Source organism: Myxocyprinus asiaticus, chromosome 11 (genome assembly GCF_019703515.2).
Source record: "Myxocyprinus asiaticus isolate MX2 ecotype Aquarium Trade chromosome 11, UBuf_Myxa_2, whole genome shotgun sequence".
Lineage (NCBI taxonomy): Eukaryota > Metazoa > Chordata > Actinopteri > Cypriniformes > Catostomidae > Myxocyprinus > Myxocyprinus asiaticus.
In genome coordinates, this window is record NC_059354.1 from 10,404,491 (window position 1) to 10,427,412 (window position 22,922).

At 40.5% G+C, this 22,922-nt stretch overlaps 1 protein-coding gene across 3 annotated transcripts in view; it reads left to right on the top strand.

Moving 5' to 3' along the window:
* LOC127447750 (ephrin type-A receptor 3-like) overlaps nucleotides 1-22,922 on the top strand; it is a 168,225-nt gene that overhangs the window by 13,556 nt on the left and 131,747 nt on the right. For all 3 annotated transcript variants that reach the window (XM_051709793.1, XM_051709792.1, XM_051709795.1), the window contains exon 3: nucleotides 3,903-4,560. In XM_051709793.1, coding sequence (XP_051565753.1) covers nucleotides 3,903-4,560 — 658 coding nt within the window. The remainder of the gene's footprint in view (nucleotides 1-3,902; nucleotides 4,561-22,922) is intronic.

The window sequence follows — 22,922 nt, forward strand, 5'->3', positions numbered from 1 at the left end:
CTGAGTTGAGTTGCAACAGCTGCAAGTTGACTTGCGTTGAGTTGTGTTGAGTTGAGTTGACTTCTGCTGACCACTATTCAGTAGTCCAAACTTTAATTTGTGTAATTTAATATCAGTGTGTATTTCACAGTGAGCAGCAATCTCCTCCATATAGCTCCATGTATGAATTTCCTCTGATAGATCTCCTGTATATTCCCAAAAGTAAGCTTTGTCTTTCCTCTATGCCCTCTCTAGCATCCCAGCATTCAGACTGTAATGGAGTCTTCGCTACCAGAATCCACTCTAATTTTGTCCTCACAGGCACTATAATGAAGAGAGCGGGATTTGATAAAGAGAAACATGCGCTGCATGTACCTATACAGGAAATGGGCATGTGATACCTGGAAAAGCCTGCAGTAAATGTCAGTCTACTCTAACTAATGCAATTCCATTGTAATATGAGTGAGAGGAGGATTATAATTTTATTACATAAATGTCTGAAACATAAGCTCCGCTCCACTTTAACCACAAGTGCCAAGGAATCTATTAGTTTAACGTACCAGTTGGCCTGTGTACACACTTGAGCGTACACAGGGGGGAGTTGGGCCTCAGCTCTGCCAAATGTACCAACTGCTGATTTCCGCATTTCTCCGCTGCTTTCCATGCTCAAGGGGGGATTACTATTGTAAAATGATATTCGGAGAAACCTTAAGTCATCTTCAGTCTGTCTGTTGAGTGTTAAGTCGCAAAGCGGAGGGCTGATGTATCCTGCTGTGGAGTAGGAAATACATATTGGTGTCCAATCGCGGTCCAGTGCTCTCCTAGAAATCAGTGTGGTCTTTAGAAGCTGCCGTCTATAAAAGAGATATCCAGACTGGCAAGAGGTTTTACAGTTTTTCCCTCTCTATAACCGGGTGGTATGCATTATAAAGCAGAGTTATTTGAAGGAGATTGGCCAGTGCTATGATGATGTCATTCATGGCAGCAGAGAATCCATGAAATACACAATTCTCAAGTGTGTGATCTACACATTGTGTATGACGCTTCATTTAGTTTGGCAGCCATGGTTTCAGTACAGTCATTCTCACTGCAGTATGATATTGCGGCACAGCCCAGGCACCTGGACTTGATTTGGAGCATCATCTATGCTGTTGAGCACAAATTGGCTTTTCGGTAAATAACTCATACTGTACATTCAAACTGAGTCAAATGAACAAATTTCTAAATTTCCATTAATTTCAATTTGCATCGTATTTATTTAGTTTTTAATACATTAACACGTGATATTTAAGGGGATTCCATTATTCTGTGATTGTAACACCCCATTTAGATAATCAAGGACCACTATCAAGGAGCTGTGCTGTGGGCTGTGGCTGTCTGTGCAGATTTTTGAGGGAGGTCTGCGGAATTCTGTGGAATGGATTTAAGCATGGTAAAATTTGTTAAAAGGCCTCAGATTACTAGACTCATATTAGTACCCAAAGGCATAATCCGATTGGCCAGAATATGTCATAAATGAACACACAAGGGGCGGGCAATGTGTACAGCTTTGTGAATAAATTGGCAGTAAAATTTTTCAAATATGCAGAATTCTTTGGCAACATATTCCATGTGGCCTGCCTAATGCTAACCCATTTGTCAAGCAACTAAAAAAGAGGCCTAGGCTTATCTTAAAGGAAGTTAAGACTTAAGGAACTTGCTTGACGAGTACAGCTTATTGTCCTGTTGTGACATATTTACTTTTGAAACAGGGAGTTTGAGTGCAGCATATTGAAGGTTTCGTCCCTTTCTAAAATAGCAAATATACTTAAGTGATATCACTGCCATAAAACATACTTTGCTGCTTGCTTGTCAGTTGTACGTGTTATTAGGGGGAGGGACATTCTCATTTTAGAGAGCATTTGATTGGATGTGCATCTGTGTAGTGCAAGATTAGTCATAAATATTTTTCGTATGTGTTCCTGCAGAAGAGAGAGACAGTAAATTTTAAAGCGTATATCTGCTGAAAATGTATTTTTAATTTAACTTTTCAACACAGTCAACAAACAGAATTTCAGACATCAATGCAATACAGGCAGCAAATGTTAGCTAGCCTCCTATCCAGCACTTTATTTTAAGAAAGGAAACATCACTTAACAAATTTGGTTACTCATCTCATATTTATTATGCAATAAAAATGACTGAAGTGTGTTAATAACCAGTAATATGCTTCACTTGTCTTATTCCAAACCTAAAAGTTGTCTTTCTCCCACAGTACTCACAAGTGATTTTTCTGTTTTCTGAATCGTGATTAGGTTAAGGGTTTGAGTAAAGGGGGTAAATTTCATGATTAGGTTAAGGTTTGGGTTAGGGGTTAAACTTAGAAAAAAATCATTATAACGTTGTTTGTTGGTTCGTATTCTGGAAGTCTGGAAGCTTGGTTTTTTGATTGAAATCAAATGCAGATGCAATTAGATTCTGGGCATGGTTTTGTTCCACATTGTGGAGTTCAGTCAATTTGTTGTAGTCTACTTCCGAAAAGAAATGCTGTGTATAAACAATGCAATGCAAAATATTGCATACAATTCTTGACAACACACTAAAAAAATCCCCTAAAGTTTCATTGAGCACCATCGCAGTTGAAACAGAAATAGTCAGTTCTTCGGTTTGAAGGCACACTTGTTCTTCTTGGTAATGAACAGCTCACAGCCACTCCAGAGGCCTTGCCTCACACAGCCAAGAGCTTTTATAAACTTCAGACTGACAGAGAGCCATACACTACTCCATTATTGTAATAGAAAACACGGCCCCACAGTCCATCATTTATTCTGCTTTGTGTACATTAAACCTCAAGACTTCTGGCTGCACTGGGACTTTTGGACACCCTGTGTGACAAAACGAAGTGATTTGTCAGACTCGACTTACAACAGAGAGTACTCTGAGTGGAGTGCCTCATTAATTATATTGCACATTAATTATACAAACAAGGGAAATATTAATTCAAAATGATTCATTATTCGGAATGTGTTTGAGAAATGAATAACTCTGCCACTCAGGTGTTCTACAAATGTCTCAGTTGTGTTGAAATGTTTGAATATGAACAGGCTGGTATTACTGTAGGAGTACAGTAGCTGTCATTGTTGTTGCTTTACAAACTACTCATAAAACAAATTCAACATAAATTTATGCTAAATACAATTCACAAGCTACTCATAAAACAAATTCAACATACATTTATGCTAAATACAATTAAATTGGACATTGAACATAAATTGAGACAAAATACAACTAATAAAACAAGAAAAACCCATATTATATATATCAGTAATTATATATATTCTGCTTCAAAATAGAAGACGCAGCAAATCCTTCGCAGGGGTTCAATTAAATCAATTATTTATAAACCATCTGATTAGAAGTGATTCATTTAAAGCTGAGTGATTCATTTAAACTCTGATTAATATGCAGAGTCAGCTATAAGTATGCTAATGAACACACACATGGCTAATTTCATCTAAAAGTGTAACACTGTGGCTCTGTAGTGCTATCAAAACCTTCCACTCGGCCCGTCTAGCCCGACACGGCAACATCAGCTCAACCAATAATGTGAATGTGAAGCAGGACTATCTGTTTGTACAACCAATGATAGACAGGGGACATTTTCTGAAATCATGCTGCAAACAGAACTTATTTTTTACAATTCTGTTTAGTGATGTGATGCAATGCACCCAAAAATTAAACACGTCAGCTTCAAATGTTTTAGACATCCCATTGCTTCTTAAAACAGATGACATTTTAAAAACTACCAAACAACTAAATCTTCTAAAACTATTGCCACACTACTGAAAAATGTAGTTAAGTTCGTAACATTGCTAATTTTAGCCAGTTACTCCCAACACTGCTGTTAGTTTCCCCAATGATTTACTTCTTCCTCTTTTTTGCAGTGGGAGGAAATTAGTGGGGTGGATGAGCACTATACACCCATCCGGACCTTCCAGGTGTGCAACGTGATGGATTACAGCCAGAACAACTGGTTGAGGACCAATTGGATTCCTCGAAATTCTGCCCAGAAGATCTATGTGGAGCTTAAGTTTACCCTGAGGGACTGCAACAGTATTCCCATGGTGCTGACCTGCAAAGAGACATTCAACTTGCACTACCTGGAGACAGATGAGGACCAGGGAAGTAAGTTTAGAGAGCACCAGTTCTCAAAAATAGACACCATTGCAGCGGACGAGAGCTTTACTCAGATGGACCTGGGTGACCGTATCCTAAAACTGAACACAGAGGTCCGTGAGGTGGGGCCCATGACAAAGAAGGGCTTCTACCTGGCTTTCCAGGATGTGGGAGCCTGTGTAGCCTTGGTTTCCGTTCGGGTGTACTTTAAAAAATGCCCCTTCACAGTGAGGAACCTGGCTATGTTTCCCGACACTGTACCTACGGACTCACAGTCCCTGGTGGAAGTTAGGGGCTCCTGCGTGAACAATTCCAGAGAGGAGGATCCGCCAAAAATGTACTGCAGTACCGAAGGAGAGTGGCTGGTGCCCATTGGGAAATGCCTGTGCAACATAGGTTATGAGGAGCGAGGCGTTGCCTGCCAAGGTAGTTTATTCTCTCTTTCTTCCTCTAATACTCTCTTTTCTCCTTACACTGCCTTTTTCATTTCACGGCCCATTTTCTCGTTTTCATCAGCGTAATGTACTAGCACCAACTCTGTACACAACAGCTCTAAATGGGACAATGTAGTGTGTCCCTGGCATACCATTCATTTGTTTATGCTGCTCATTGCCTGTAATAGCGAAGTGTTTGGCTCACAATGTAAATGTTTCTAAACTCCATGGTGAGTTGAGTATCTGTCCCACGCTCAGCGCGCAAATGGATTTTTCCCAGATACGGACACACCCCGGATCTGTCAGCCATGCTCTGGAGACAGGAATATGAGAGTTCCCTCTAAGCGAGGACAGAGGAGATCTGTGGTGCAGACCCCCTCAAAGGGCATCTTGAAGCAGTTAAGCTTGTGCAACACTTCTCTGCATCACCTCATCAGAGTACACAAATAGATGTATGTAAGCCATTGAAAAGAGCGGTATATGTGTGGGTTTGTGATTTGAAGCATGTGACACTTACAGAGATGCTAAGATAAAGATTCTATCCACATACTCTATTCTCAAAGAAACAGACGAAATTGAAGAAAATCAACTGTTCTCTGACATGATTCAGAATATCAGCTAAAGTTAGGGTTAGGGGTTCATTTTAGTTTGGGTTTGAAAGTTCGTCAAAATCAGGAGTCAGGTTGATTTAGTGATTTTAAATAATATTTTTGACTTTAATGAAACCAGTTCATTTAGATGTTGCCAAATGAAACCGTTGTTAGGGTATCATTATTTTCAGTGTATAATTAACATGACACGGAGCACGCTAAGAGGGAAGTTATGTGTTTTCAATAGAATTCCACTTCCACAAATTAGGCAAGATTGCTTTCAAACCATTTGCAAGTCGTACCCTAGACCAACTTTTCAAGTAGAATCTGATGGGGATTGATAGTGCACACCCGAGTTTGGAAAGCCACTTTAACATCAACTAAACAAACCAAACTCTGATTTCAAATTGATTTGGGTCTGCACCAAAAGCTTTAGTGTGAAAGTGCCCTAAGCGATGACACTAGAACTGAACATTGTGTCTGGCGTGTACGTTTATCTGTGGTCGTGGGAGCTGATATTAGATTGGCTGGCAGCTGGTTTTAGCGCTTCAGCCCTGCCCTTGGTATTATTTGAGTTAAGCTGACTGTCACCCTGGAGAAATCACTTCAGCTCTTCATAAAATGCTCTGTCGGTGTTCTACGCTCCAGTACTGCCCAGAGATGTTTGAGAATTTCAACATGATGTTTTCTGTCCAGCTGTACTCTTCATGGGTGTGAGAGTATCAGTGTTTGTTGACTGGTATTAAGTTAGAAGTGTGTGTTTGTGTGTGTATTTCTGTGTCTGTTATGGAGCACTATATGTGGAACAGCTGCAAAATGGGTCATGAGGCTGTTTACATCGAGATGCATCTCTCTGAAACTTGCATGCCATAGGCAAAGTGATGAGGAAAAACAAGGCCATGCTACACTTTTTCCTGCCTTAACAAAATTGTACTGCTGTTGTTCCCAAGGTTTTATTAACCACAGCAATGTTACGCTACACTTGACCAATGCATTCTTTTACTACTGTTGTTACTGGCCAAGTAATTGGAGGATAGTGGTTAAATCATTAAGGGCTCGTGACCTCTGACCTAGTGGTGTAGTAGTGTCTGAAGAGGTGGGCATGCCCCCCAAAAATGTACACGGATTCATATATTTAAATTTATATATAATACATATGTAAAATGTGTAATAAATATATTTTTTTCCATAAAAAAAGGGCTGTTGTCATATAGACCTACATGAACCTAAAAATATATATATCAGCGTAAGTTTGCTGCTGGCATGGTGTACAGTATAGTACTAAGAATGGTAATGATGGTAACTTGATGTTATGTATATAAATTAATAGGTAGGCCTGTCATTAATGTTCCTTTCATTAGGCTACTATGAAAATGTGTAATACTTTGATTACTCTAATTAATAAATTAATGCATACATAATACGCAATAAACTGTTAAACATTGTATAGCTAATATGAGCGTAGTAATGTTCACGTTAATACGCTATCTTGTATTACCATACTGTATATAGCCTACATAAGAATGAATGGTTATCTGTTTAATTTGTGTACTATAATGTGCTTTTCTGTGTATAGTGAAACTGTTTTCCTACTTAAAAATATAAATTGAAATTATTTGATATCACGAGAAAAAGGCAACACCGACAGCAGTAAAAGGCAAAAAAACACACATTTGATCTAATTAAGCGGCACAGTTGTTCAGCATCTGCAAAGACGAGCATCAAAAACTAGCACATGTGCAATAATATGTAGTATTTTTACAAATTGGAATTGCATGTTAAATTATATATATATATATATATATATATATATATATATATATATATATATATATATATATATATATATACATACATACATGCAGTGTGTGTGTGTGTGTGTGTGTGTGTGTGTGTGTGTGTGTGTGTATATATATTTACATTTAGCAGGTAAACAAATTTACAGTGCAAAGTATGACTACTCCAGGGATGCTTGTGCATCAACATTAGACGCTAGAAATGTCCCTCCCCTTATTGAAACGTAAAATATGATTGGTCATCAAATGTCCAATCGCGTCTAAAAGGAACGTTCTTATTGGTGAATCAGTTTAGTCGGACTGTCTGTCTTGCCCGTGCCATCAGTTGTGCTCCCGCCTCCCGCAGCTCCGCGTGCGTTTAGGGAGAATATCTGTACACATAAAAAAACGAAAAAAAAAACAAACATCCACACGCACAATTCACTCAACGGTGCTGCGTCATTGGGTTATTAGATTGAAAAAGTTCCAAGTCAAAAGCCTACCCGTTGTTCTGGCGGCCATACATATCATCACTTATTTTAGGTGGACATACGCAAAATCCTAAGAAAGATAGGTGGGCATACAGCGTATGCCTGCGTATGCCCTAGACTACACTACTGCTATGACCCAGTACTTTATGTTTAGGGATGGCATCCTATCCTAGTAGGATCAAAGGCATTTCATCATTGATTATCATCACACTATGTGTGCTTGTAATTTTTACACTTTAATTGTACTGAATGGCTAATTAATAGTATTCCAGCATGATTATTTTGATTTGATTATTTTGATTTGATCTGTTATTTTATTTTTATTTTTTTTTCTGTTCAGGGAGACATTCTAGAGTTTTTCTTTTCTTTTTTTTATCATTATTAATTTTTATTAAATCAATTATTTATTATTGAAGTGAAAACTACATCCTGAAATAAACACTGTCAACTCACTTTTTTTTTTTTTTTTTTTTTGATATTTAGAGCTGAAGTCAGGCAAAAAAATACTATCTAATCTTTAACAAAAAACTTTAACAAAACAATATAAAAAAGAATGCTTAATGGTTGTGTAGTTTTAATGGTAAATATAAGCAAAAATCTAACTAAATAAAATATATAACTATGTAAATTGTAAAGTAATGAAATAATAAATATGTCATCATTGTAATGTTATGCAAAATCTATCTTTTCTCCCCTATTTGGAATGCACAATTCCCAATGCACTATAAGTCCTTGTGGTGGCGTAGTGACTCAATCCGGGTGGCGGAGGACAGATCTCGGTTGCATCTTATCCGTCAATCCGCGCATCTTATCACGTGGCTTGTTGAGCACGTTACCGCGGAGACGTAGCACGTTTGGAAGTCGCGCTATTCTCCACGGCATCCATGCACAAATCACCACGTGCCCCACCGAGAGCGAGAACCACATTATAGTGACCACGAGGAGGTTACCCCATGTGACTCTACCCTCCCTAGCAACCGGGCCAATTTGGTTGCTTAGGAGCCCTGGCTGGAGTCACTCAGCATGCCCTGGATTTGAACTCGCGACTCCAAGGGTGGTAGTCAGTGTCAATACTCGCTGAGCTACCCAGGCCCCTCATTAATATGCTTTAACAGAGCTTTATTTCTCTCCCAATTCCCTCGAATGTGATTTTTATGAAACGCATGTGATTTTGGCATCACTCGTTTTACCCCACGAGTGGAATGAAATGTGGAATCAGCCAAAACACGGTGAAACTGAATACAAATGCTGATGTCCGATGCCTGACCATACATCTCAAATGCTTGTGCATGGTCATGCATTTTTGCTGGCTAGTTTTCTAGTGTGTGGTTTGGCAGAAGCCGTGAGGGACCGATGTCTCTGAAGGTGACTGTTCCATACAATTCATCAATCCAAACACTCATTTGTGGCATGTAAAACCAGAGACCTATCAAGTGATTCACTGTGTCTCTGTGACATAAACAATAATGACAAGACAGTGGGAATGCTTTGAAAAGTGCATGAATGCGTGAATTAATTAGTGAGTGAGTAAAGGAAAGAATGAGTTATTGAGTGAAGTGAAGAATTTTTGAGCAACTGAGGGAATGAGTGAGTGAATGATTGAGTTAGAGAGTGATAGATTTGAGCCAGTGTGAACAATGGGTGAATCAAAGCATTACATTTTTATTCACTTAATTTCTCATCAATAGATCTCTACTCTTCTTCCTCCTAATAACTCTGTAACGGAAGTGATTCAACGAGCTTTGTATTTAGAGTGTGATTTGTCATGTCCTTGTGTTTTCTAAGGAGTTGTGTGAATGTCTGGATGTATTTGACAATCTCTTATTAGTTTCAGTGCAGCCTAATGGACACTAATAAGGGCTTATATTACCAGAGCGTGACAGCTGCTCCACCGTAGACTCACGGGCCTAACTCACAAATCTCTCGGCAGGCTCTCTGTGCTAACGGATTGATTACGGCAGGGAGCCCGAGTGTGACACTAACAGAGATATTTTGAGGTGCGCAGACCTCCATTTCAACACTTCAAGTGTGGATGAGTCATATAGCGGGTTTGATGCTCCATCGCAGAGGGAGCACCTCTTAAATAATTAATGGCCTTTTGTCTTTGCCGAGTACAACTGCTATATGCGGTTTCCTGAGTAATGCCTTTGTAAATGTTTGGATTGAGAAGATTTTACATGAGATTTACAGCAGTTAAAACTGGTTAGAGTTTGCGATATCTGAGCGGGAAGTACAATAGTACATATTACACAATTATTGTCAGAGAAGAACAGAATAAGAGTGACATAGTTTTGAGGCATTTTAAAATGAAATTTTTTTCATGATTTACTCACCCTCATGCCATCCCAGATGTGTATGACTTTCTTTCTTCTGCTGAACACAAATGAAGATTTTAGAAGAAGGTCCACACAATGCAAAGGAATGTTGATCAGAACTTTGAAGCTCCAAAAGCACAAAGGCAGCATAAAAGTAATCCAGTGGTTTAATCCATATCTTCAGAAGCGATATTACTGGTGTGGGTGAGAAACAGATAAAAAAAGTCTTTTTTTTTTACTATAAATGTACACTTTCACTATTAGTGATATGCTCGAAGAATGTGAATAAGCAAAAAACAGAAGAACTCTCATGAGCATGCATAGGAGGGCTGTGTAAAAGTAGATTTATAGTAAAAAGGACTTAAATATTAATCTGTTTCTCAACAACACCTATTATATCGCTTCTGAAGACATGGATTTAGCCACTGGAGTTTTATGGATTATTTTATGCTGCATTTATGTCCTTTTTGGAGCTTCAAATTTCTGGTCACCGTTCAAATGCATTTTCATTTTGGGTAAACTATCCCTTTAAAACATTTAAAAAGCATTATAGGACATTATGTAGCACCACCCTCATGATGGGTGAAGGACTGCACATAAGGCAGTAGGGCTGGGATATGTACAGCATTTTCCACTAAATACTGTATTTATGATGACGTTTTCTGATGAAATAAAACTGAACAGATTCAGATATAATAAATATCTCAATGTTCTTAATGTATTGTCTTGGCAATTAAGTTTCCTAAAAACTAAAGTTTTCATTAGATTAGTTTTGCGATGCCTCCTTGTCTTGTGAATTGCTGGTATGAGAGCTTCAAGAGAGATGTTTTTAATTACACCTGTTGGTTAGCAAGTTTTTAAGTTTTATTCATTTCTGTGAATCTGTTCAAACTTTTCTTTTAAAAGTGAATTGATTCAACAAATTGCATGTATCAACATTCAAAAATCATCATGTACAGTGAGTTCCATTATGTTTTTTTTTTATATATTCATATGAAATTGATTTATTATAATAATTATCAAATCAAATCAAAATCACTTTTATTGTCACTCAACCATATACACAAGTGCAATAGTGGGTGAAAGTCTTGTGTGCAGTTCTGAGCAACATAGCAGTCACGACACTGATGAGACATACACCAATTTACAATAAACATAAGATTTACACATCACAATTTACATATCTAATATACACATAATTACACACAACACAATATACAAATAATAATATACAATGTACAGTGTACAATACACAATATAGAATACACATACACACAATATAGAATACACATTATACAATAAAAATAGTATATACAGGTGCATCTCAATAAATTAGAATGTCGTGGAAAAGTTCATTTATTTCAGTAATTCAACTCAAATTGTGAAACTCATGTATTAAATAAATTCAATGCACACAGACTGAAGTAGTTTAAGTCTTTGGTTCTTTTAATTGTGATGATTTTGGCTCACATTTAACAAAAACCCACCAATTCACTATCTCAATAAATTAGAATATGGTGACATGCCAATCAGCTAATCAACTCAAAACACCTGCAAAGGTTTCCTGAGCCTTCAAAATGGTCTCTCAGTTTGATTCACTAGGCTACACAATTATGGGGAAGACTGCTGATCTGACAGTTGTCCAGAAGACAATCATTGACACCCTTCACAAGGAGGGTAAGCCACAAACATTCATTGCCAAAGAAGCTGGCTGTTCACAGAGTGCTGTATCCAAGCATGTTAACAGAAAGTTGAGTGGAAGGAAAAAGTGTGGAAGAAAAAGATGCACAACCAACCGAGAGAACCGCATGCTTATGAGGATTGTCAAGCAAAATCGATTCAAGAATTTGGGTGAACTTCACAAGGAATGGACTGAGGCTGGGGTCAAGGCATCAAGAGCCACCACACACAGACGTGTCAAGGAATTTGGCTACAGTTGTCGTATTCCTCTTGTTAAGCCACTCCTGAACCACAGACAACGTCAGAGGCGTCTTACCTGGGCTAAGGAGAAGAAGAACTGGACTGTTGCCCAGTGGTCCAAAGTCCTCTTTTCAGATGAGAGCAAGTTTTGTATTTCATTTGGAAACCAAGGTCCTAGAGTCTGGAGGAAGGGTGGAGAAGCTCATAGCCCAAGTTGCTTGAAGTCCAGTGTTAAGTTTCCACAGTCTGTGATGATTTGGGGTGCAATGTCATCTGCTGGTGTTGGTCCATTGTGTTTTTTGAAAACCAAAGTCACTGCACCCGTTTACCAAGAAATTTTGGAGCACTTCATGCTTCCTTCTGCTGACCAGCTTTTTAAAGATGCTGATTTCATTTTCCAGCAGGATTTGGCACCTGCCTACACTGTCAAAAGCACCAAAAGTTGGTTAAATGACCATGGTGTTGGTGTGCTTGACTGGCCAGCAAACTCACCAGACCTGAACCCCATAGAGAATCTATGGGGTATTGTCAAGAGGAAAATGAGAAACAAGAGACCAAAAAATGCAGATGAGCTGAAGGCCACTGTCAAAGAAACCTGGGCTTCCATACCACCTCAGCAGTGCCACAAACTGATCACCCCCATGCCACGCCGAATTGAGGCAGTAATTAAAGCAAAAGGAGCCCCTACCAAGTATTGAGTACATATACAGTAAATGAACATACTTTCCAGAAGGCCAACAATTCACTAAAAATATTTTTTTTATTGGTCTTATGATGTATTCTAATTTGTTGAGATAGTGAATTGGTGGGTTTTTGTTAAATGTGAGCCAAAATCATCACAATTAAAAGAACCAAAGACTTAAACTACTTCAGTCTGTGTGCATTGAATTTATTTAATACACGAGTTTCACAATTTGAGTTGAATTACTGAAATAAATGAACTTTTCCACGACATTCTAATTTATTGAGATGCACCTGTATATATAGTATATATAAAATATACAGTAGGTTGTATTGTACTGAATTGACATTCATGCTGTCGGTTGATAGTCAGTTGCCAGTGTGTTCTAAAGAGAGAATATAATTTATGACAGTCCAGTGTGAGATAATAAGATTAATAAAGTGCAGTGCTGATGTATATTGTTCGTGAGAGATCAAGAGTTCAAAAGCCTGATTGCTTGGGGGAAGAGGCTGTCATGAAGTCAGCTGGTGCAGGTCCTGATGCTGCGATACTGCCTGCCTGATGGTAGCAGTGAGAACAGCCCATGGCTTAGGTGGCTGGAGTCTCTGATGATCCTCCGAGTTTTTTTCACACACCGCCTGGTAAATATGTCCTGGAGGGAGGGAAGCTCACCTCCGATGAAATGTCTGGCAGTTCGCACCACGCTTTGCAGTGCTTTGCGGTTGTGGGCGGTGCTATTGCCGTACCAGGCAATGATGCGGCCAGTCAGGATGCTCTCTACAGTGCTGGTGTAGAACTGTGTGAGGATGTGGCGGTTAATTCCAAACTTCCTCAGCCATCTCAGGAAGTAGAGGCGCTGATGAGCCTTCTTCACAACAGCCTCGGCGTGGACGGACCATGTGAGTTCCTCAGTGATGTGGCCACTGAGGAACTTGAAGCTGCTGACTCTCTCCACCGGTGCTCCATTGATGGTGATGGGACTGTGTTCTCTGTCTTTTCTCCTGAAGTCCACCACAAGCTCCTTTGTCTTGCTGACACTGAGGGAGAGGTTGTGCTCCTGACACCAGCGTGTCAGAGTGTGCACCTCCTCTCTGTAGGCCGTTTCATCATTGTCAGTGATCAGACCTACCACCGTCGTATCATCAGCAAAATTAATGATGGCATTGGAGCTATGTGTTGCCACACAGTCATGTGTGTACAGGGAATACAGGAGTGGGCTGAGAACACAGCCCTGCGGGGCTCCAGTGTTGAGGGTCAGTAATGAGATGTTGCTGCCCATTCTAACCATCTGGTGTCTGCTTGACTGGAAGTCCAGGATCCAGCTGCACAGCGAGCTGTTTAAGCCCAGAGCCCGGAGTTTCACATAAAGCTTGGAGGGTACTATGGTGTTGAATGCTGAGCTGTAGTCTACAAACAACATTCTCACATAAGTGTTCCTTTTTTCCAGGTGGGAGAGAGCAATGTGTATTGTAGATGCAATGGCATCATCAATGGAGCGGTTGTTGTGGTAAGCAAACTGCAATGGGTCCAGTGAGGGAGGCAGCACAGAGCAGATGTAATCTCTAATTAGTCTCTCAAAGCATTTGCTGATGATGGGGGTCAGAGCAACAGGACGCCAGTCATTTAAGCAAGTGATTTTGGATTGCTTTGGTACAGGCACAATGGTGGACATTTTAAAGCATGTGGGGACCACAGACAAGGAGAGGGAAAGGTTGAAATATCTGTAAAAACACCAGCCAGTTGGTTCACGCACGCTCTGATGATGCGGCCCGGAATGCCGTCTGGACCCGCGGCTTTACGGATATTCACCCGTCGGAAGGATCGGGTTACATCCACTACAGAGATGGAGAGTGAACTAACCTCTGTAGCTTCGGCCGCGAGAGCTATCTCCGCGAGGGCAGTGTTATTAACCTCAAAACAAGCATAAAAAGTATTTAGCTCATCCCGGAGAGAGGCAGTGTTTTTATTCCCTTTAAAGTCCGTGATGATATTAATTCCCTACCACATGCTTCTAAAGTTGGTGGTGTTAAACTGCCTTCAGTCTTGTCCCTGTACTGGTGTTTGGCTGCTCTGATAGTTTTGCTGAGTGCATAACTGGCTTGTTTATGCTCCTCCGCGTTCCCTGAATCCGTGTTCCGCACATCAAGTGCAACACGAACATCGCAACGCAGCAGCCATACTCGGCGCCATCTTGGCAAAATTATAATAATTATTATACGTTTTTTGTAAAAAAAAAATATATGTACTGTATATGTAAATAAATGCTATTTATTAGCCATTGTTGTACTGGTCCTGCACATATAAATTAACATGATTAACTATCTTTCTTTCTTGTGTCTATTTAGTGATACAGTGTAAAACATGACTTATTTTAAACTAGATTTTCTCTGTATTTTACTTATTTTAATTATTATACATTTTGAACAGTCAGATCTCACATAAAAATCAGCAAATGTGTGCCGATTTTTCTTTAGCTGCAATTGGTATATTTTGACCGAATTTGAAAACACTGCCTCCAGAGGCAAAAGCGGTAAGTGTTTCAGAGCATTTAAACAAGTGTGATATCCATTTATATACAGGAGAGGTTGCCAGAAGCCAGTTGTAAAAATAATTATTTTCAGCTGAACAGGGTGTAAAACAGTGAAGAGAAATGCTTATTTTATTTAATCTACCACCCCCCCCCCCCCCTCCCAACCAAAACCCAAATCTAACCGTAACTATTAGTAGAGACAAAATGCAATGTTAGGGACAAAAATGCAAACTCCTTATCACGCTCATGATTGTTTATACAAATGTAATTACTTCCTCGTTTGATTGGGGATTGAACTGTGGTCTCCCATGCAACTGATGCAACACACTACCAGTCATGCCACGAGGGAAAGTAATTGTTGTCAAGCCGTTCCAAATATGTCCGATGGGAGATAGGGCATGTCAGTGAGTCAGCATACTGTTACCAATCCGAGGGTAACAGAACTTTCGGAAACAGCATGCCGACTTCCCGTGTGATCATGTTGTTTTGAATGTGATTGGCTGTATATACTGATAAACTTGCCATATCACCTATATCGGAGGTGTTTTAGCTATTTTGCCCAAGCGAGAACCTCGATATGTTATTTTTATGATATTTACATACTAAATGCAAATAAATCATGTCTATGTTGTGAACGTGATTGTATGTATGTATGCGTGTGCACGTGTATGTGTGTGAATGAGTATGATGTGTTAATATGTGTGATCTTGTGGAGTGACATGATATGTTCCCAACAGATAAAGCAAAGATTGCTTTAATTATCAGCATCAGTGGAGATGTGGAGCTAGAAGTTCGTGGATTTTCTAGAAGAAACTTTAGTGGATTTTCACATGTTCATTATCAGCTAACAAAGACAATCTACTCTAATGGTGTCAGCACTTACAGAGTGTGAAAATATTTCACCATATATCATAACCTTTGCATTGTTATTCACACATTTTTCATCGGCATTTTGCTTTATGGCACACTATTTAGCTAAATTAGTCCAGGATTGGAAATCACTGCCCATTATGTTAATGCAGTGGAGCAAGTGAACTATCTAAAATTTGTGTGAAATTCTTCTAAACATCATTTGATCTTAAAACAGCAAATAAAAGGAGTACTTGAGCCAGATGTCTGTCTGTTTGCAGGGATTCCCATGTTCGCAGCTGCCACAGGGCTCCTTTGAGAGTGGCAATGGTTTACATTCCGCCTGGATTTACTAAGATATACAGTCCCTGTGCTCGCTATCCCTGATTAGTTATCAGATCTTATTAATGCCTCGGCAGAATGTGCAGTGGGTTATTTTAACAAGCCCTTAAAGCTGGATGGAAACCACAGAGTCAAAAGCTGGATTTAATACAGCCTGACTGACACTTTTCTTGGTTTGGGGCAGATTTGGGGACTGATACTGTTTAGTGAAGCACTTAAACCAGCTGTACATCTGCCCTAATGAAGTGTCCCTCATCTTTGTGAAGAATAGTTCTGCTGCTACAAATAAAAAATCACCCATGCTTTTTTTTAGGGATGTGCAATAAAATATATTTTCATAATTCTACAGGTCTTCCTTAAAGGGACAGTTCACCCAAAAATTTTAATTTGTCATTTACTCACCCTCATGTCATTCCAAACACGTGACTTTCCTACTTCTGTGGAACTCAAAAGCAGATGTTAGAGACAGCCTCAGTCACTATGCACTTTCAATGTAAGGAAAGAGATGAAAGTGAACAGGGCTGTCAGTCTTTAACTTTCTGCCTAGCATGCCCTTGATTTTCCACAGAAGAAAGAAAATTACACAGATTGAATGACAGAAATGTAATTTCCATTTTGAACAAACTACAAGCTTTCCTAACCCTATAAGACTGTCTAGTTATTCAGACAACCTGAACAATCAGTCCGTCTTAAGGAAGACATGTATTTTTAGGCTGATTTAGACCCTTATCCATCAGACACCTTGTGGGGCATTCACACTGGACCTGTTCCTTTGTTCAAAAAAAGTGGGTCAGAGTGGAACAGAATGGAACGAAACAGTCTTGAGACACGTTTTTTGAAAGTTGAACAGTTTTTAACCTGACACGCAGTTATAAAAATGCATTCTCCCCAAAGACACTGTAAAAACATTGATGCGATTGAATGGCCAAATTTGGTCATATGTACATAGACTGACGTGGACCACACATAACTATCATAATCCTCACATTGCTCATAGCAGGCAATTTGGAATCCAGCAGTAAAGTGTCTTGATGTTTATTGTTTTTTTTATTTTATTTTTTTATCCACTTTTCTCCCAATTTGGAATGCCCAATTCCCACTACTTAGTAGGTCTTCATGGTGGCATGGTTACTCACCTCAATCCAGGTGGCAGAGGACAAGTCTCAGTTGCCTCCGCTTCTGAGACAGTCAATCCGCGCATCTTATCACGTGGCTTGTTGTGCATGACACCACATAGACTCCGCATGTGGAGGCTCATGCCACTCTCCGCAATCCATGCACAACTTACCATGTGCCCCATTGAGAGCGAGAACCACTAATCGTGACCACGAGGAGGTTACCCCATGTGACTCTACCTTCCCTAGCAACCAGGCCAATTTGGTTGCTTAGGAGACCTGGCTGGAGTCACTCAGCACACTCTGGATTCGAACTCGTGACTCCAGGGGTGGTAGTCAGTGTCAATTCTCGCTAAGCTACCCAGGCCCCCATTTGATGTTTATTGTTGAAGACAGTGGATTTGTGACAAATCAGTGTAACTTCTCTCTGAGGGTTTTAGCATGCTGACGGCTCAACACACTCTCAGCACACTAAAACCTCTCTGAAAAGCTGCATCTACAAATTACCCACTTTAAAGCACCACCTGTGCAAAATATTAAAGCTAAAACAAAAAATCAAACTACCTAGCAAAAGGACTACTTTGTTCAATTCTGATTTGGATTTTAAACATCAATGGCTCTTACTGGAGTTTGTGTGTTCTGAGTGTTGAGTTTCCTTTGTGACTCAGTATTGGTGATAATGAGGCTGAGTTTTGCAATACTCAGTCCATTAGGCTCAGATGGGGAATGTGTTTGCTTGCCCGGCTTTGTTTCAAATCACAGCAGCAGGACAGCTCATTAATTCTCATGCACTGATTGCTAAGACTGAAATCCCTAAAGAGCGCTCAGTTGGGATAGTTTGTGCTCACCTCGATGGCCACAATTAATACAGTCATGGAAAAGCAAAACACAACAATGAGGCCTCCTGCATGGGGTTATGCTCCCTCACTCATGCAGATGACGTAGATTTCTCATTTTGTTGCACAATTCATGCACGCTAATCATATGGAGTAGTCATGAGTAATGGTAGTATCGGGACCCCTGAGGAGGTCCAACCCGATCTCTTGAAAAGTCGTATATAATTTACGAGTTGGCTATTTCATATGGTCTCGCACGATGTTGTTTGCATAAACTCATACAACATCATCACGTGCAAAACCCCAGATGTCTAATGTGGAAGAGGCCTGTCCTCGTGACCCATGGAGACTGTCACATCGGGGGCGGATTTGTGCCACAGCTGGGCGCGCAAGGGCGGGAAGACCGCCGCTGGAGCGTCGAACCTGCAAAAATGGAATGGTGGACGGTGGTCGTGATGATGGCCGTGCACACCGGGTATGTGACCCAGGGAACAAGGAAACCGCTCTTTTGCTGAAGTCTTGGGTACCGCAGCCACTTGAGCATGCGGTGAAATTAAATGAAAAGGCAACAAAAGATTCTCCTCCCGGCCCTCCACCGGGGGATGGAGTGGTCTGCTTACCAGCTCCAAAGCAATGGGTTTCGTCATCCCTGGGTTGCCCGTCTCAGGGGCGCTTCAAAGCCTTTCGCGAGTTCTTGGTGGCCGGCCATGAGACGGGCGGCGTCTGCTTCCTGCGGTGGGCTCCACGCCGGGGCCGTGCCGCAGGGGCGGGCTGCGGTGGAGCCGGTGCAGTCACCATAGGGGGACACCCTTGGCAACGAGCAGGCAGGGTGCGGGATCTTTTCTTTGGGCGCCCGCACCAGGTGGCGCCGTTCTGCGGGCATAGGTGCACTGCTAGCGCCTTATCCACCGGGGGAATCACTAAATAGCCCCTGGCCGCCCCACCATCGAGGGTAGTGAAGGCGGGGGAGCTGAAAGATCTGGACCGGGCAGTAAAAGGTTCCTCCCACGATCTTGTCAGCTCCTCGTGCACTTCCAGGAAGAAAGGAACTGGGGCGGGGCATGGCTGTGAGCGGCGCCGCGAGCCCAGGAACCATTCATCGAGCCGCGAGGGTTCAGAAGGCGAGAGATAACGACCGCAACCAGGAATAACATACAAACGGAAAGGCATCTTTAAAAAGACGCGTCTTTAAAAAGACGTTCCGTGTGTGCCGCTCTTTTAGAGAAATATACTCTTTTATTTCTGCCGAAGCGCCCAGGGGCGTTCTCTGCAGTGCACCAGTGCAGAGGAGGGAGAAGCCGCTGAAATGCACCATCAGATCCAGCAGAGGTGAATGAACAGTCAGCTCAGTGAACATTGACCGTTAGGCTCCGAAGAGAAAATCTGAATGAGTGGTTGCATACCAGCTCCTTTTATACCTGTATGTCCGGGGGAGTGGTATGCAAATACCACTCACCAATTTTCATTGGCCTTTTATCAAAGACCAGAGGTGTTTCGGGCTCCCAAGAGTGATGACTCCTAGTGTCACTACATCGACACAACATCGAGTGAGTGACAGATAGGGAACACCAGTTTCATGTACAACAGTAAAGAGAAGACTCAGGGGTGCAGGCCTTATGGGAAGAATTGCAAAGAAAAAGCCACTTTTGAAACAGAAAAACAAAAAGAAATGGTTAGAGAGGGCAAAGAAACACAGACATTGGACAACAGATAATTGGAAATGAGTGTTATGGATCTTAATCCTATTGAACTTTTGTGGGATCAGCTAGACTGTAAGGTGCGTGAGAAGTGCCCGGCAAGACCTACAGGAAGCGTGGGGTGAAATGTCACCTGAGTATCTGGACAAACTGACAGCTAGAATGCCAAGGATCTGCAAAGCTGTCATTGCTACGCATGGAGGATTTTTTGTTGAGAACTCTTTGAAGTATTTTTAGTAATAGTAATAGTAATTTTTCACATATTAATGTCCTGACTATACATTGTGATCAGTTGAATGCCACTTTGGTGAATAAAAGTACCCATTTCTTTCCATAAGAGAAAAATCGAAACATTATTCTAAACTTATTAATATTATGCCCTTACCAAACCCATAATCTAAACTTAACCAGTCAGTAGAGTGTGTAAACATGATAGGAAGCTGTTGTGTTTGACAGAAGCAAGTAATTGTCACGTATTAGATGGAAATGATGTCCAGAGACATCATTGGCTTTAGTGAAAGTCATTGAAATTCAAACGAGTGCAATCGCACGATATTATACAAATTAGCCAAATTTAGAAAAGTTGTACGAATCCTGACGATTTTGCCGTGAGAGTGTGTTGGTAGGTCACAGTGTTGTTTTTTCCACCTCTGGGTCTCAACCAATGAACTATTAAAAGTTTGGAATTAGGGATTGGCATGAGTACCTGAATACACAGAGGTTACAGCAATGATTTATCAAGAAAAAAATAATTGCACGATAATTGTGATTTTTCTTTTTTGTCAACTTTAAAATATTAAGGGGGAGGGGGGGATTCACTGAGAATACATTGCAACAGCTGATAGTGTTGTTTATTTGCACACGCTGTCTGCGTTGTTTTAGCACCTGATTCATTTTAGGTGAATCTACTCACAACTCGAGTTCTGCTTCTAGCACGCAACATTATCATGTTCAGTTCTGCACCGATTTAGCATCTGATTCACTAAAGTAATTATGCATATCAGTCAATGTCTCAAATACTAACACAAAATTGCATGCAATTTCTCTAATAGCACTTAGATCCCTCCCCAAGATCGGAATTGTGGTATGCAAATTGCTCTGTGGCATACGTGAAGCCACAGTTGTAGAGTTTCTCTCATGCACTCATGAACGTGCAACAAGTGTCAAGATATTGACAGAAAAATTACTTACATTTTGGGTTCTTTCTCACCAAAACCTACTGTATGCCTTCAAAAGACTTAGAATATGATGCACAAGTCACATGCATTCATTTTCTGGTATTTTTGGGTACATTTTTAAGCATTAAAGTGAATCTCTATAATCTGTCACTGTATTGAAAAGAGACCAAAACATTGAAATACGAAAAAAAAAAAAAAAAAAAAAAAAACAGATGGCCAAAGACATCCATCTGATGCATGTGTACTGTACATAGGAAAATGGTGCAAATAGACGTAACTCGCTCCCCATTTGACTCTGAGCACTTGAGTAGTTAATTTATCTATTGAACACTCGATGAGTCAAAATGACCAAAATGCACATTTCTATTTGATGGAGCTCCACTGCCTCATGTGGCTGATTGTTCTGGCTGGTGGATCAAAGGCTGTGTGTGCGTGCCTTCACGTTAATCTCATGCCACGTGTTTTATATCACTCCTCAAACTCTCTCTGAATGCTCCAACTCAGTACTCATAGGAGTACCTATCACAACCCTACGGTCCACATCAATGCCCCAGAACAACGGCAAAGCCCTGACTGACCCAAACCACCCTACAGTACCTGCAGTGAAAAACGGTGCATTTGATGTGCTGTTGGTCCTCTAGTGCTTTCAGGTCTCACCCATGTCCAGGGATTTGCTGGGGCCACTGGCTGTAATGAGAGAACCAAATGTGGCTTCAGACTGGACCTGGATTTGCTCAGTAGAAATTGCACTGTACACTATCTGCTCATAATCATTAGAGCTCTGACATAATAAAACTCCAGAAACCAGTCTCATATCAACCAAGTCACATGCATTTAGTTACTGCACCTCTATTTAGGAATTACAGAGAGGGAGAGAAGTGTTTGAGAGGGCATCCAATTGGATTCTATGAGAACACAGTGTACAGTTACACATGCTGGAGTTTCATTTTAGCTTTCATGGCTTTCTGAAGTTGCTTGCTTTGTATTTGGGCTTGTTAGTTGCCATAACACTGTTTCCCTCTCGTAGTAAATCTTCACTGTAAGTCAGAAACTTGATTGAATGATTACAGAGGGCTTGGATTGGAATGCCAATGTTTTTTTTTTTTGTTTTTTTTACAGCTGGGTAGATCTAGGCCCTGTGATAAAGTTCAATGTGCATTAGGTCTGAATGATACCAGCGCTTACCAGCCTGGAATCGCATGCTGGTCTGAGCTGAATTAGTCAGGGTTTGACTCGTGTCCTTGGACTTCGGGCAGATTATTTGTGATTTCACCCAGTATGGTAATTGTTTAACACCTTTGCAGGACAGATTGCCAACTCACACGTGAGGATTGAAGCTTTGTTCTTAAGAGTGTTGTCATTTTCTGGTTTGCTTTAGGCCTTTCATGCTGGAATTACCCTTCATAAACTAGGGTCAGGTCCCAGATGGAAGCCATTACTGTACCTCTGACTCATTGCATTTCGTTTTTCTATCAATTTTAAGCAAGGGGACGCTCACTCCACAAGTATTTTTCTAGTCGTTTTACCAATGAATATCTGACCCCAAAGCATTTTCCACCCTAAAGTCTCAGTCTTGACATTTTCCAAATGATGTGAGATTATTTCAGGATGTGCTTGCAACGTAATAACCATGAAAGGTCACTGGTCCGAATGGTTAAGACATGAAAAAGAGCAGATCTGTTGACAACATGACTTCCACAGACCATGGACAGTCACAGGAGGGCCCGAGCCACTGCCTTTTTGCCTTCAAAGGCTGAAGTACCCCTTTAGGTGAAAAAATAAATAAATAAATTTAGACTACATCTATTCATTTAGGAGCCTAATTTATCTAAATTGACTTGCAAACAGTGTTAGGGGTAATCTGATTACAAAGTAATTAGTTCCTTTTATCAAATAACTTTTTTAACCAAAAGACTGTGTAACACATTACATTTTAAATTCTTGAAATCAGATTACAGTTACTTTCTTTCAATTAAAGTAAACACATTTAAGTACAATATTTGGGTGACACATATCCATATTCTAAAATATAGA